Source organism: Gracilinanus agilis, chromosome 4 (assembly GCF_016433145.1).
Source record: "Gracilinanus agilis isolate LMUSP501 chromosome 4, AgileGrace, whole genome shotgun sequence".
In the NCBI taxonomy this organism is placed as follows: Eukaryota; Metazoa; Chordata; class Mammalia; order Didelphimorphia; family Didelphidae; genus Gracilinanus; species Gracilinanus agilis.
Genome location: NC_058133.1, coordinates 106,044,597 through 106,059,791, shown reverse-complemented (window position 1 = coordinate 106,059,791; position 15,195 = coordinate 106,044,597). Strand labels below are relative to the sequence as shown.

Here is a 15,195-nt window from a genome sequence, read left to right as displayed (position 1 = left end):
GTTGTTGTCAGTAGGGGTCCAAGGAACAAAAAAATGTTGGGAACCACTGCATTACACCATGATGACCCCTCAGGAAAGGGACCTTAGAGATCTAGTCCAGCGTCCTCATTTTATTTTAATTTTAAGCATTTAACTTCTGTATTGGAATCAATATTGTGTATTAGTTCCAAGGCAGAAGAGAAGTAAGATCTAGGCAATGGGGGGTAAGTGGCTTGCTGAGGGTCACCCAGCTAGGAAGTATCTGAAGCCAGATTTGAACCCAGGACTTCCTATCTCTAGACCTGGCTCTCAAAACACTGAGCCACCTAGCTGTCCCCCAACATCCTCATTTTAAAGAAGGAAATTGATGCCCAGAGAGGAGCTTCATGCTCATCACTGTTCCAATGATTGATAACCAATATTTATTGAGTATTCATTATATACAGAAATGTATTAAGCCCTGGAGATTAGGATGAAAAGAATCATAAGATAGAGTGCCTGGTAAAACATCATTATTTTCATTTTACAGATGAAGCAACTAAGGACCATAGAGGTCCTGTTAAATGTAGCTGCCTATGGGGAGTCGGGGCAGGCAGAAATAGGCATTAGGAGTGAGGCTTAGGTTGATGGGATTGCCATCTAGGCGGATGTCTTCTAGGACCCTTCGGACATACTTGTGGTCCTCTGCATCACAGAAGGTGCCTTCCTGAATCTTCTGGATGTGATTGTTCTGAGAAAATAGAATAACTTACATTTCTAGAGGGTTGGGAGGTTTACAGAATGCTTTCCTGCAACAATCTTGTGAGGCTGTTCAGTAGTTTCAGTTGTGTCGGATTCTTACTGACCCCATTTGGGGTTTTCTTGGCAAAGATGCTGGAGTGGTTTGCCATTTCCTTCTCTGGCTCATTTGACATGGTAAATGGTAGGTACTTGATAAATGTTTGTTGACTGGACTTGGCAAAACCCAAGGGTAACTGGGTCCAAATCTTACTATCCTGTCACTATCTTGTCATGTAGTGTTGGGTATTTTTCTTTGTCCTCTTCCTCAGTTTCTCTAGTTGTATAATGGGGAGAATCTTAAAAATGATGAATGGGTAGGGGCCAGGAGGAGGTTCTCTCATGGCTAGGTAACAAGATGAGCATAGGGAGCCGTTGCTTACTATGTCCATGTGTACAACTGCTAGAAGAGTTATAGCCTTTACATCTCAGTAAAGCAACTGCTTGCTTGCATACCTAGGTTCCAAGGAATTCATAGGGCCAGATCTGATTCTGGCTAGAAACAGGGGCCATTGTGTGCTGAATACCTTACTCCCTCTCCTTTCTATTCCCTGGAGGGCCTGTTTCCATGGGACTCTGTCTAAGGGGAGGAGGGATGGGATGGGATTCTGAGGCTGTTTACCACTGGCTGATTCTTGAGTTCTTTGAGCTAAGGGAAATGAAGAGAAAGATGAGGAGAGAGAGATAAAGGGTAAGGTTGGAGAGAAAAGGACACAGGTGGGGGGAGGAGGAGGGCTGTGACTTTTATTTTCTCAGGAACAATGTTTGTTCTCCCGTGTTTCTCACAAATAATTCTGAGGCATCCTAGATCACAGGAGTACAGATTTAGAGTTGGAATGAACCTTTGAGGTTATTAAGCCCATTCCCCTCATTTTATAAATATGAAAACAAGCTCATAGATTGGCATGGCTCGCCCAGGGTCCCATGGTCAGTTGAATATGAATGTTCTTGACTCCAGTTCTGCAATCTAGCCTAGTACTAGACAGCTAAGTGATGCAGTGGATAGGAAGCTGGAATTAGAAATCCTACTTTAGACATTCATTAATCGTGGGACTATATAATAGTCACAATCTTTCTTGGTTTCCTTTTCTGTAAAATGGGGATAATATTAGCACCTATCTCTCAGGATTGCTCTGAGAATCAAATGAAAGCACAGTTATAGTGCTTTGCAAACCATATAATGCTCTATAAATGCTACCCCTTATTATCCAGTGGCTTTTACAACCTTGCTGAGGTAACTAACAACCCTGCTGAACACCTCGTAGCCTTCTGGAGAGTCACATCTCTAAGAGGTCCTGCTTTCTCCTTATTTTAGGGCAGTGATTCCCAAAGTGGGTGCCACCGCCCCCTGGTGGGTGCTGCAGCGATCCAGGGGAGCAGTGATGGCCACAGGTGCATTTATCTTTGCTATTAACATTTTAAAAAATTAAAAAAAATTTCCAGGGGGCTAAGTAATATTTTTTCTGGAAAGGGGGCGGTAGGCCAAAAAAGTTTGGGAACCACTGGTCTAGGGGATAAGGTCCAAGACTCCCTGGGGGATGGGTTATTCTCTTCTGGCACAATTGTGCCCACAGTCAGAATATACTCTGCTCAACCGTTCCCCAACCCCCAATTTAATTTTCCCCAGGCACAGTTTTGACTACTTGTGACTCTAAGCAAGATTGAGTGGGAGAGAAGCTCAGATATATTCCTAGAGGAAAGGGACTCAGGGAACAGATTAGACAAGTCCATTCCATTAAAGGATGTCACTAATGAAAATTGTCAGCATTAGGGTTCAGGGCCATGTCATGGACAGAGGCACAGGAAGGCTAGACAAAGATGGATGGGAGGAAAAAGCCAGCAGGGACATAGGGATGAAAGCAAAATGGAGAAGGGAAAGAGAAGAGAAAAAGAAGAGAGGGAAAATAAAAAGTAGAGAAGCTGATCTGAGAGAAGGAAAGAAGAGAACATGTTGTGGGAGAGCACCCACCTCCCAGTCATTCAACTTGCAGTCAACTTAAAAAAATTTCTCTATTTTAGAGATAATCATTGGAGCTTGTCATTCTTGAGGGAGCAAACCTTCCTGGCCTTGGGTTTTAATCTCAAGCTCTCCCATAACAAAAGGGGAAGATGGGATGGGATGAGTGATATGAGTTGAGGGAGTTGGTAGGAAGAAAAAAAAATTAGGAGAGAGATGCGGGAAAGATGTTTTTAAAAATCAAGACCAGTGATATTATCGGTGTTGAGAGATACCTTCCTAGAGTAGATCAGCACTGTTGAGCTTTAGAATTTAGTTTCCAGAGGTATTCTCTAATATAAATTGGAGGAAAAGGGAGAGATAATAATAATCAGCACATACATAGAATTTTAAAGTTTGCAAAGCACTTTACATTTTGTTCCATTTGATCTTCACAACTATGCACAGTAGGTGCTCTTATCCCTGATTCTAAGAGACTCACTAAGGCCACACAGCTGGTAAGTGTCTGAAGACAAAAGATTTGAACTTAGGTTCAAAGGGTTTTTTCCTGTCTCCATGTCCAACACTCTATCCACCACAACACCTAACTAATAAAACCTGCATGATACCTTGAGATTCCTGGATGATGCAAAGAGATAAAAAGGAGAAGGGAGAAAGAAAAGGAAAGAAATGGAAGAAAAAGTTAGGGGAGAAGTAGGAAGAGCTGGGAGAGAAATGGGGATGAGAATAAAGAAAGAATAATAGAACAATTATCTAGAGGAGCTTATCTCCAAGGAAAGAGAATAAACCCTAAGCATGTAGGACCTCTCATTGCTAGGTAGTTCTGTTTTCCAATCCCTCCTGCCATGAGTTCTCACCTGCAAGTGCAGAGAACGAAGGCTTGAGGGTAGGGGCACAGGGATGTAGTCCATCTCATTGTCTGATAGGTAGAGAAACTCCAACTTCTTCAGTTCCTGGGGAGATAAAGGGAAGTTGTGCCCTGGGGACTCCAGGTCTTAATGGGAGATGCTAGGGGACATTAAGAAGACTGGGCAGGGGTCAGCTATGTGGATAGAGAGTCAGTTCTGGAAATTAGAGGCCTTGGGTTCAAATGTGACTTCAGACACTTCCTAGCTGTATGACTGTGGACAAGTCACTTAACCCCCATTGCCTAGCCCTTTACCAATCTTCTGCCTTGGAACCAATACACAGTATGGATTCCAAGACAAAAGGTAAGAGTTAAAAAAGAAAAAGAAAGAAAGAGTGAGCAGTTGCCTACTAAGGGGTCTCAATAAGAAAGAAGATTATTTCCATTGACTAAAGGGATTTTCCCCAAGTGGCATATCAAATGCTCTCTTAAACAAAGGGGCATCATCTCATTGTGAATCTTACAATACTGCAACCATTGAAGAATTAAAAGGTAAGGAAGAAACACAAATAGACTATAATTTCCAGTGATTCCTATACACAAAAATTGGTAGCAGGGATATCATCAAGGAAATGGATGAACAGGAAGGAAAGTGGGCTGCTCACACAACTATGACTAGAGCAAGGTCAAACAGATATCCCGCTGAGGAAAAAAAAAAATGCTGGATTGGAAATTCAAGGACCAGGGTTCTAGTTCTTATTCTGTCATTGACTATTGTTGTCACTGGCCCTCTCTGGGCCTGAGTTTTCTCATATGCAAAATGAATTGATTGGACTAGATGAACTCTGGATTTCCATCTAAATCCTACGATCTAGAGTAACTGTTCTCAAAGTATGTTCCTTGAAACCCCTGGAGAAAGTCTCTGATACCCATTCAGGAGGTCCTTGAGATCAAAACTCTTTTCTTAATAATATTATGCCATTACCTATTAAAGTGCTCCTCTTTTTCCAACTACATATCTGTTTGAGTCTGAATTTTCTTCATATATTTCAACCAAAACAAACATATCATAATAGATTGAATGCATAAGCAGATAGGGGAATCTGGCCATCTTCCATTATACCAGACATTAAAGAGATTTGTCAAAATATGTAAAACAATGTTATTCTCATTCTTTTTTTTGGTTTTGGAAAATATAGTTATTTTTTACAAAAATATATTAATATGTAATGGATTTGTTGTTATTTTTAATGAATTAATGAATATTTATAAATTTTATCAGTTTTAATTTCTAATATGGTATAAATGCTGATAGATGTAACTCATGTAAACAAAAACTTTGGGGGGATCCTCATTAGTTTTTCAGAGAGTAAAGGTGTCCCAAGACAAAAATATTTTTTAAATGCTGATCTAAAGGGAAGAGGACCTATCAGAGAATATGGAAAAGAACCATATAGGATGAGGAGGTATAAGTGTATGATGACCTGCATTTATGGAAGAATGGAAGATTGTACAAAGTATGGCTATCCCCTGGGCAGTTTGGAGAATGATGGAAAGCAGAGTACCCACAAGGACTGTATCGTAACAATAATAGCTCATATTTATACAACTTGGCTCTGTGTGTGTGTGTGTGTGTGTGTGTGTGTGTGTGTGTGAGAGACACACAGAGAGAGAGAGAGAGAGAGAGAGAGAGAACAGAGAGACAGAGAGAGAGAGTTGTTGAGAAAGGGGAGCCAAGGGTACTGACTCACTTTAAAGCTGTCTGGTAGGATCCCTGAGCCTCGAAGGTTATTGAACTGGGCATCCAGTCTCACGAGACTGCCAGGGAGCTTGGGCAGAAATATCAGCTTGTTCTCAGGCATGATCAGTTCCTGTAAGGCAGGTAGCAGCTGGAGAGCATCATCTTCAATGGTGGAGATGGAGTTGCTGGTGAGGTCAATACGCTTTAATTTTCCTTTTGAGATATAGAAGAAAAAAATGTAAGCATGGTTGGGGACATTAGGAGGAAAATGGGAATGAACCACCTTTTGAAACCTTATGTGATCTCCTCCTCACTCAAACTCACTAGAAAGATGCTGGCCAGCTCTTCTCCACCCAGAGCTAAAGCAGTAAAAATAGGCTTCATGTAATAGGAAGAAATTAAGAAAAACTTCTGACTCTGTACAATATTTTAGAATTTCCCTCTGAAAATATTTCTAGTAGGATGGATGCCCAACTATCCAAGGCAGTCCTACCCAGAGGCAAAGACATACTAGTTTACATTTATATAAACCATCATCACAGTTCCTGAAACATTTCTCACAACAACCCTGTGAGAAACGGATTATAAAAATTATCCTGTTTCATTTGAGGAAACTGAGGAATGGAGGGAAAACTAGGATTTAATACTGAATAGGATCTTAGAGATCATATAGTTCAAGCCCTTTATTTTACAATTGGGGAAACCAAGACCCTGACGTGGGAAGAAACTTGCCCAAGGTCATTTGCTAAGTGGCAAAGGTCTTCTGACAGATCTAGTACTTTTACCACAAATCTACCAGATACTTGTCCAAGGTCACATCATTAATACATGTTGGACATGGGATTGGAACCCAAGACTTTTGGTACTAAGTTCTGTGGTATTCCTTGAACATTACGCTCCATAGCCTGACTGGGTATTTTCACTGGCTATCTTATGTACTTGGAATGTTCTCCCCTCTCATCTCTGCCTCCTGGATTTCCTGGCTTCCTCCAAGTCCCAGCTAAAATTTCATCTTGTTCAAGAAGCACATCTTCCCTTGTTGCTAGTACCTTCTCTTTGAAAAAATCTTCAGTTATAAGTATACCTTGCTTGCATGTTGTCTCCTTCATTAAACTATGAGCTCCTTGGGAGTTGGGATGGGTTGTTTGATTAGGGGAGAGGGGAGGAGGAAGGGTTGCCTTTTCTTTTGAACCATCAGTGCTTAGCACAGGTATCTAGAAGGTGATTAATAAACATTTGTTGAATTGGTTTGTCAAATGTACCACAGTTGCCACCTATTTTCTTTTGGACTTCTCCACCAGGACTGTACCAGGTATTTTCTCTTTCAGATACCTCATTCCCCCAACCCTCATCAGTTTCCTTTTTTGGGTGTTGTTTTCTCCCCTTAGGATTGTAAGCTCCTTGAGGGCAAGGATTGTCTTTCTTTTTCCTATTTGCGTACTAAGCACTTAACAAATATTACTAGCTGATCAACTGGTCTTGGGACAACCTTCTGTATACCTTTGAGAAAGTTGTTTAATTTCTCTTTGCCATGGCTCTCAAAAAAGAGTACTCTCTCTTTTTAGATTTCTTAAGTCTTCTGGCAGAATGGAGAATAATAAGTCAATAAAATAAATTGAGGCACTTGAGAAAATCCTACATTATTCCCATGTTATAGAGGGATAAACTAAGCCTTGAAGTTGGGAAGAATGTGATGTTCTTTATTCTAGCATATTTAACTAGACAAACAGAAAAATGACATTAGTTCCCTCTCCAACAATTTCTTCTCCCCTCTCCTTCCCTCATCCATATTCCCAATGGCATACTTAGCCCTTTGAAATCTTCTGACTGGATACGGCTGATATGATTAAAGCGGGCATAGAAATAAGTTGTCTCTTGAGGCAGAGGAGGGATACGCTCCAGGTCAGCATCATCACAGTACACAGAGGTACCAAGGCACACGCAGACCAAGCAGGTGGGCAATCCTAGGTCAGACAGAGGGCCAAAGTGTAGAGGTTAAAGAAGATCCATTTTTAGAGCCCTTCCAGTGGGCTTTACTCCTCTCTCATTCATTCATTCCACAAGCATTTACTTGACAGACATTATGTGCCAATCTCTGTTCAAGGCACTGGGTATACAGAGACAACCCTCCCCCCCAAAAAAAAACTCCCTGTCTCATAGTTTATATTCTACTGGAATTCTTCCTTGGAGAACCCCTGGATTGATGCCATTTGTATATTCCAGACACCCCATGGAATATTTCCCTGGATTGTCACCATGCCCCTTTCTTAGTGCAAATTCTTCTATTATGGTTATTCCTTTCATAACTTGAGGTATCCATTCTCTGTTAGTCCCTGCCTGCCCATATCTCCTGATGCTACCACCACCCCTTGCCTCTGACAGCTAAACAGCTCCAAATCCCCTCCAGTAGAAAACATCCCAGAAGAAGGTCCCAAGAAAGCTAAAAGAGAGATTACCTCCTATGGGAGGTCCTTCTTGATGCTGGCAGCTAATAGTGCCTTACCTTCTAAAATGATCTTCCATCTATTTTGGATATATCTCCTATATACCTATTCAAGTACATTTTCCCCAGTAGACTGTAGACTACTTAAGGGCAGATCCTGATTTTGCCTTTTCTTTGGATCATCCTCACTTAGCACAGTTCTTAGAATAGAGCTTAATGAGTGCTGATTGACTGAATAATTGATTTCCCACCCCCTGTCATTCCAGCCTATTTCCTCCTTATCACACAATGACCAGCTTCTGGCCACCAATATTTGGAGCTGGTACATGGGAAGAAGGAAGGATGGAGGATCAAGAAGAACTGAAAAGCTGAAGAGTCATCATTCTCCAAGTCAATTGCTTCATTTGCTACCACTCCCAAGTGACAATCATAAAGCTATTTATCTTCCTTTACAGACTTTTAATTGTCACTTATCTAATTACCGTTCACTCCTGCTCCCATTGGGTCCCTGTTAATTAGATGGTTCTGCTGGTGCCTTTTACTGACTTCAGAGTCTTCTGATCACCCCTCAGTCTTCATGCTCTTTAAATGGACTGGTAGAGGGATCAAATATATCTTTTCCCTTTGTGGTCTCTCTTTTTCTCTTTCTCTCTGTGTGTGTGTGTGTGTGTGTGTGTGTGTGTGTGTGTGTGTGTGTGTGTGTGTGTCTGTCTGTCTGTCTGTCTGTCTGTCTGTCTGTCTGTCTCTGCCTCTGTCTATCTGTCTCTGTCTCTGTCTCTATCCCTGTCTCTCTCTGTATCTCTCTCTGACACCTCATGAACACTGGCTCAGCACTGCTAAGGGTGACTTCAGTTTCTCACATTTCCCAGCTGTGTCTTGCTATGACAAGGTACTCACCCATAGCAGTCAGCAAGTTAAGCAGATCAGTTATGGAAGGCTTGGTGGCTGAAGTCCATGTTCTTGGGGCCATGGTGGCCATCACTCTTTTGGTGGAGACACTCATGGTAGAGGGGATCAAGGTGTCCACTTTAGACTGAGACACAGCACAAATGCCACACAGAAGTAGGTAAGGGTAGTTAGGGAAGATTTAAAAAAAAAAAAGGTAAAATTCTATTAATTTTCTTTGTTTGCATAACAGTAATTTCTGGATATTTCTCTCCCTACTTCTTCCCAGGAAGTTTGAAGATGCTTGTGCCCTCTATTTTACAGATGGATACACTAAGGCTCACAGACCCAAGTGACTTGCCCGTGGCTACACAGTCAATAAGTACCAGAGCCAGGACTCAAATCAGGATCAAAGATGGAAACTGGAAGGGACATTAGAGGCCATCTGGTCCAACTGCCCCCATTTTAATAATAACAATAGCCTTCTGTAGCACTTTAAGATTTTGTAATGTTCTTTACAGACATTATTTCATTTTAATCCTAACAATATTCTTTGGAAGTCTCCAACTGCTAAGTCTCATTTCTGGCACATAACCCCTAGTGTACCCCAAAGGATCTTTATTGCACAGAGAGGAAACAAGAGGCCAATCTCCATTACATAGAGAGCTAGGAAAGGGATATGGGCGTCTGGCATCTTAGCCCTAGACAGACTTGACAACCAGCCCCATCTCTGTGAGTCTCACCTTTGGGGTCGGGTCTCCATAGTCATTCTTTATAGCTCTTTCTTCATAGTTGCTCAGGTCATAATTATCCAGATTTGGGTCATAGCTCCCCAGTTCTAGATTATCATAGGATGTTCCTTCATCTTGTGGTTGCTCTTGCTTTCTCCCTCCTTCTATTCTGGGTGGCATAGCCTCTGTCTCCTGTATTACTAGGGCTATCAGCCCCAAAACGGTAGAGATCCTCATGGTGCTTCAGTGGGGAAAGGGAAGCAGAGGTTGACTCAACTCAATTAAACATACATTTAACATATATATAAAATGAGAATAAGAATTATAATATTCCTTGAGAACAACACGGCATGGGGAATAAAGCCTTAGATTCAGAAAGACCTGAGTTCAAAGTCTGATACTGATACAATATTAACTACATGGTTGTGACCAAATTACTTACTTCTCAGAGTCTCAGAGAGCTCTCTAAGGCTAAAAGTTGCATGGGGATTAGTCTTCTTTATCTATGGAGGTTGTTTCTTTTTCCTTTTCAATATTCTCCCACAATTACATGTGAAAATAATTTTAATATTCCTTTTTTTTATTTTGAGTCCTGAAATCTTTCTCTCTTTCTCTCCCTTCCCTCCTCACTGAGACATTAAGCAATCTGAAATAGAAGTTATAAGTACAATCATTTTTTCTGTATTAGTCCTTTTGTGTAAAGAAACTAAAAAATAAAATAAAATAAAAAAAGAAGAAAGAAAGTTTCTCCATAGAGGCAGATGACATTTTTCATCATAAATCCTTTGGGATTGTCTTGGATTGCTGTATTGCTGAGATTAGCTAAGTTATTCACATTTGTTCATTGTACAGTATTGCTGTCACTGTGTATGATATTCTTCTGGTTCTGTTCTCTTCTCTTTGCATCATATAGTCATGTTGTCTTTCCAAGTTTTTCTGAAAGCATCCTGCTCATCATTCCATATAGCACTATAGTATTCCATTACAGTCTTATACCACAATTTATTCAGTCATTCTTACGGAGGATGTTTCGACCCTTGGAGTTCCCCTGCAAGGCTGCCCTCCTTCTCCATAACCCCACCCCTAGGCATTGGGAGTCCCCAGCACCCAATGAAGTGACAGTCCTATAGAAGGAAGGAAGCAAACAAATATTTACTAAGTACTTGCAATGTACCAGACACCAGACTAAGTACTTTCCAAATATTATCTCATTTAATCCTCATGATAGCACAAGAGAGGGGCCATTATTGTTCCCATTTTACAGTTGAAGAAACTAAGGGAAAGGAGGTTGTGATGTGCTCAGGGTCATGGAGGTAGTCATTCTTAGAAGTGACATTTGAACTCAGGTCCTCTAACTTCAGAGTTGGTACTTTTTCCTCCATGCCATACCAGTTTCCCTGATGGTAGTGGTAGGGGAGTGGAGGCATTCCCTGCTCTGCCCTGCTTCACTGAACCATCTGAGATAAGTAGTAGCTCTCCCTTACCATTAAGAGTTCATGTTTCTCACCCTTTAAGTTCTTTTTTGGGAAGTGGAGCCTCAGGTCCAGCTCTGATCTGAATCCTACAAAAACATCACTAAGGTGAGTTTAGTAAGTTGTTTTGAGGCTTTGATCACCATATGTTTCCTAACCCATATGTGTGACCTGAAATTGTTCTCTCATCTCCTTTAGTTGTGTTTGAAATGATGGTTCTTGTCCTTCATACTCGAAGAGGACCAAAACGACTTCACTGGTCATGACTGTTTATTTGTGGATAAATTGGATTTCAGTGAGACAGAGTCAGGCAACTCTCTCTTCCACAGTCAGCAAAGTCCAGTGACAAAAAAAAATGCCTGACTGGTATAGCTCAGGATGCAGCAGATAATCTTGTCTTCTTCAATGTCTAACCAAGCTCTAAGCACGCCACAGTACCTGCTTGAGCTGCCTTCATGGCCATTGGAACAAATTGTTCTTGTCCACCCTTTCTGCTGGAAAAAGCTTGGAGTAGATACCCTCTAATTCACTGATGGGTCTGATGCTCACCAGTTACTATCATGGTTTATCCCATCTGCAGAGACAGGCCACAGGGACAAGCAAACACCGAAGGAGGAAAGGAATCTTGAAAGGGCATTGGCAAGCCTTCACATAGCAGGCACTAGTCTTCACTGAATATCTCTAAAACCCTGTTTGAGATAGTATATCCTGAAATTGCTCTCTGTCAGCAGAAGACCTGGATGATAGAAATTTGGGTTTTCCCAATCCTGTGGCTCACAAAATCCTTTCTGATCCTTTAAGCCTTATATAGTAATTAAGACATGCCATCCAGTGATGATCCACTGTTATTGATAGAGGGTGAGCTCTTTAACAATAGGGACTGCCAGGGGACAGCTGGGTATCTCAGTGGATTGAGAGTCAGACCTAGAGATGGGAGTTCCTAGGTTCAAATCCGGCCTCAGACACTTCCCAGCTGTGTGACCTTGGGCAAGTCACTTGACCCCCATTGCCCACCCTAACCACTCTTCCACCTAGGAGCCAATACACAGAAGTTAAGGGTTTAAAAAAAAGAATAGGGACTGCCTCACATTTGCTTTTGCATCATAAATCAATATATACAAGACTTAGTACATAAGTGCTTAGTAAATGTTTAGAGTATGATTGACTCATGAGACAAACCACCCCTTCTCTTACTATCATTCTCTATTATTTCAGTCCCATCCAACTCAGTCCTACCTCTCCCTAGTCTTTTTCCCTAACTACTCTTTCCCTTCCACTGGCCAGAGTGCTTTGCACATGGGGGCTTTCCCCCAAACCCTTACCTTCTGTCTTACAACTGATATTAAGTATCAAATTTAAGGCAGAAGAGCAGTAAGATCTAGACAATTGGGGTGAAGTGACTTACCCAGGGTCATACAGTTAGCAAATGTCTGAGGCCAAATTATTATCTTCCTTCTTTAGGTCTGGCTCTTTATCCAAGGTGCTACCTAACTGCCCCATAGGCTCTTTTTTTCAAAATTCTTATTTTATTGATTTTTAAGTCATTAAAAAATCTTTTTTCAAATTTTTTATCTCTACTCCCTCCCCTATCTATTTATTTTCTTTTATTTAACAAATATTTTTTCCATGGTTACATGATTCATGTTATCTCCCTCCCCTCTCCCATTTCTCCTCTCAGAACTGACAAACAATTCTACTGGGTTATACATGTATTATCACTCAAAACCCATTTCCACATTATTCATTTTTATAATAATCTTTTAAAATCAAAACCCCAAATCATATACCCATATAAATAAGTGATAAATCATATGTTTTCATCTGGATTTCTTCTCCCATAATTCTTTCTCTAGAGGTGGATAACATTCTTTCTCATAAGTCCCTTGGGACTGTCCTGGATCATTGCATTGCTATTAGTAGCAAAGTCTATTACATTTGATCGTCCCACAATGTTTCAATGACTGTGTATAATGTTCTCCTGGTTCTGCTCATTTTCACTCTTCATCAGTTCATAAAGATCCTTCCAGTTCTTATACAAATCAAGCAATTCATTATAACTTTCTTTATAGCACAATAATATTGCTTATAGCACAATAATATTCCATCACCATCACATATCACAATTTGTTCAGTCATCCCCCAATGGATGGATATTCTCTCATTTTCCAAATTTCTGCTACCACAAAAAGCAAGCTATAAATATTTTTATACAAACAGGTCCATTCTCATTTTTTTATCTCTTTGGGATAAAAACATAGTAGTGGTATTGCTGGATCAAAGGGCATGCATTTTTTTAATGTTCTTTGGGCATAATTCCAAATTGCCTTTCAGAATGGTTCGGTCAATTCACAACCCCTTCAGTAATGTATTAATGTTCTGATTTTGCCACATCCCCTCCAGTATTTATTATTTTCCTTTACTGTCATATTGGCCAATCTGCTAGGTGTAAGGTAGTAACTCAGAATTGTTTTGATTCGCATTTCTCTCATAAGGAGGAACTTAGAACACTTTTTCATATGATTATTGATAGTTTTGATTTCTTCATCTGAAAACTGCCTATTCCCTCAACCATTTGTCAATTGGGGAATGGCTTAATTTCTTATAAATTTGGCTTAGTTCCTTATATATTTGAGAAATTAGACCTTTGTCAGAGAAATTTGTTATAATTTTTCCCCCAGTTTGTTGTTTCCCTTCTAATTTTGGTTGCATTGGTTTTGTTTGTACGCTTTTTTAATTTAATATAATCAAAAATATTCATTTTACATCTTGTATTGTTCTCTAACTCTTGCTTGGTCTTAAATTCTTCCCTTCTCCATAGATCTGACAGGTATACAATTCTGTGTTCACCTAATTAACTTATAATATCACTCTTTATATTTAAGTCATATGCCCATTTTGAACTTTTCTTGGTATAGGGTGTAAGATATTGATCTAAACCTAATTTTTACCATAGTTTTCCAATTTTCCCAGCAGTTTTTGTGAAATAGTGAGTTCTTATCCCAAAAAGCTGGATCCCTGTAGGCTCTTAAAAATATTTGTTGATGACTTTTCTTCCTCCTAAAATATTCAGTGCCTCCTGTTTTCCTAGTCTATCATCTCTGGTGTAGGTTCACTTTCTTTCCTTCTTCGGCATAGCCATCTTAACTATATATTGTCCTTCAGCCTTCAATCTCCTATTCTATTGTCCTTATTACTGCTCATGCCTTGCTAAGCTTCACCATCTTCTTTGCCCATTTTTTTTAAATTTTATTTTCTGTCCAAGTAACAACTCTGAGTTGCTAAGGTCCACACAGCTTGGAAGTGCCTAGTGCCAGATTTGAACCTTGGACTTCCTTTCTCCAGGTATGTCTGTCTATCTGCTGAGTCACCTAGCTGGCCCTTGAGTGATATCTTAAAGAAAATGGGAGATTCTTTGAGGCTGAAGTGAGGATCAAGTACATTCTTGGCAGGGAGGATGATGCCTAATGGAAAGATAGAGTATTGTGTATGAGGAACAGAGAAAAGGCAATTTTGGCCACAGAGTATAGAGAGTAGAATAATATTTAATGGGACTGGAAACATAAGTTGGGGCAATTTTGAAAGGGCCATAAAAGCCAAAAGGAGGAACTTAAATTTTATTCTAATAACAATAGGTGGTGACTAGAATTTATCCCATAGAAGAGTATCACAATCTGATGTGTACCTGAGGAAAATCACTTCGGCATCTGGGTAAAGGAGGGATTGGGATGGGCAGACGGTTGAGACAGGAAGACCAATTATGAGAACAGTGTGACAGTCCAGGAAAGGGGTTACAAAGGGGCAGGTAGATGGTTTAGTGGGTAGAGAGTCAGGCCTAGAGTTGGGAGGACCTGGGTTCAAATCTGGTCTAGCTGTGTGACCCTGGGCAAGTCATTTAGTCCCAATTGCCTAGCCCTTACCCTTAGAGTTGTTACTTGGACAGAAAGTAAGGCTCAAAAAGAGTTGGCAAGGTGGATGGTGCAGTGATAAGGACAATGGAACATGAGATTCAAGACGGCAGGGCAATGCACAGTTAAGTTCATCAACTTGATAGTCAAGCCTAAGAAGGAAAGAAAGTGAACTCGCAGCTGAAATGATAGATGGGGAAAATAGGGAGAGGGAGGAGGCACAGCCTCAATACCAAATATCTGTTCTAGGATAGAAGCTAAGGGTTTAAAAAAAAGAAAAGGAAAATTGCAGCTGGTGGCTCAGTGGATAAAGCACTGAGTTTGGAGTCAAACCTGAGTTCAAATCTGGCCTCAGACATTTCCTAGCTGTGTGACCCTGGCACAGTGCCTAGCCTCAGTTGCCTAGCCCTTACTGCCCTCCTGCCTTGGAACCAATACTTAAAATTGATTTAAAGACA

The 15,195-nt window shown here is 40.6% G+C and overlaps 1 protein-coding gene across 1 annotated transcript; it reads right to left on the bottom strand.

The window, feature by feature from the left end:
* Window positions 1–538: 538 nt before the first annotated feature.
* On the bottom strand, window positions 539–9,597 carry OPTC (opticin). Its single transcript, XM_044675758.1, has 6 exons — window positions 9,373–9,597; window positions 8,642–8,777; window positions 7,107–7,265; window positions 5,312–5,514; window positions 3,571–3,666; window positions 539–709 (listed from the first exon to the last, which is right to left on the bottom strand). Exons 1-6 carry the CDS (start codon window positions 9,595–9,597, stop codon window positions 539–541), a joined length of 990 nt encoding a protein of 329 aa, XP_044531693.1.
* Window positions 9,598–15,195: the final 5,598 nt, after the last annotated feature.

What these genes read in the sequence shown, in the direction of transcription:
- OPTC (XM_044675758.1), bottom strand. Translation starts at nt 9,597, where the DNA reads ATGAGGATCTCTACCGTTTTGGGGCTGATAGCCCTAGTAATACAGGAG. An exon ending in TCCTACCAGACAGCTTTAAA is followed by an intron (nt 3,667 to 5,311) that starts GTGAGTCAGTAC and finishes TTATCTCCCCAG; the next exon opens with GAACTGAAGAAGTTGGAGTT. An exon ending in TTCGTTCTCTGCACTTGCAG is followed by an intron (nt 710 to 3,570) that starts GTGAGAACTCAT and finishes CTATTTTCTCAG; the next exon opens with AACAATCACATCCAGAAGAT.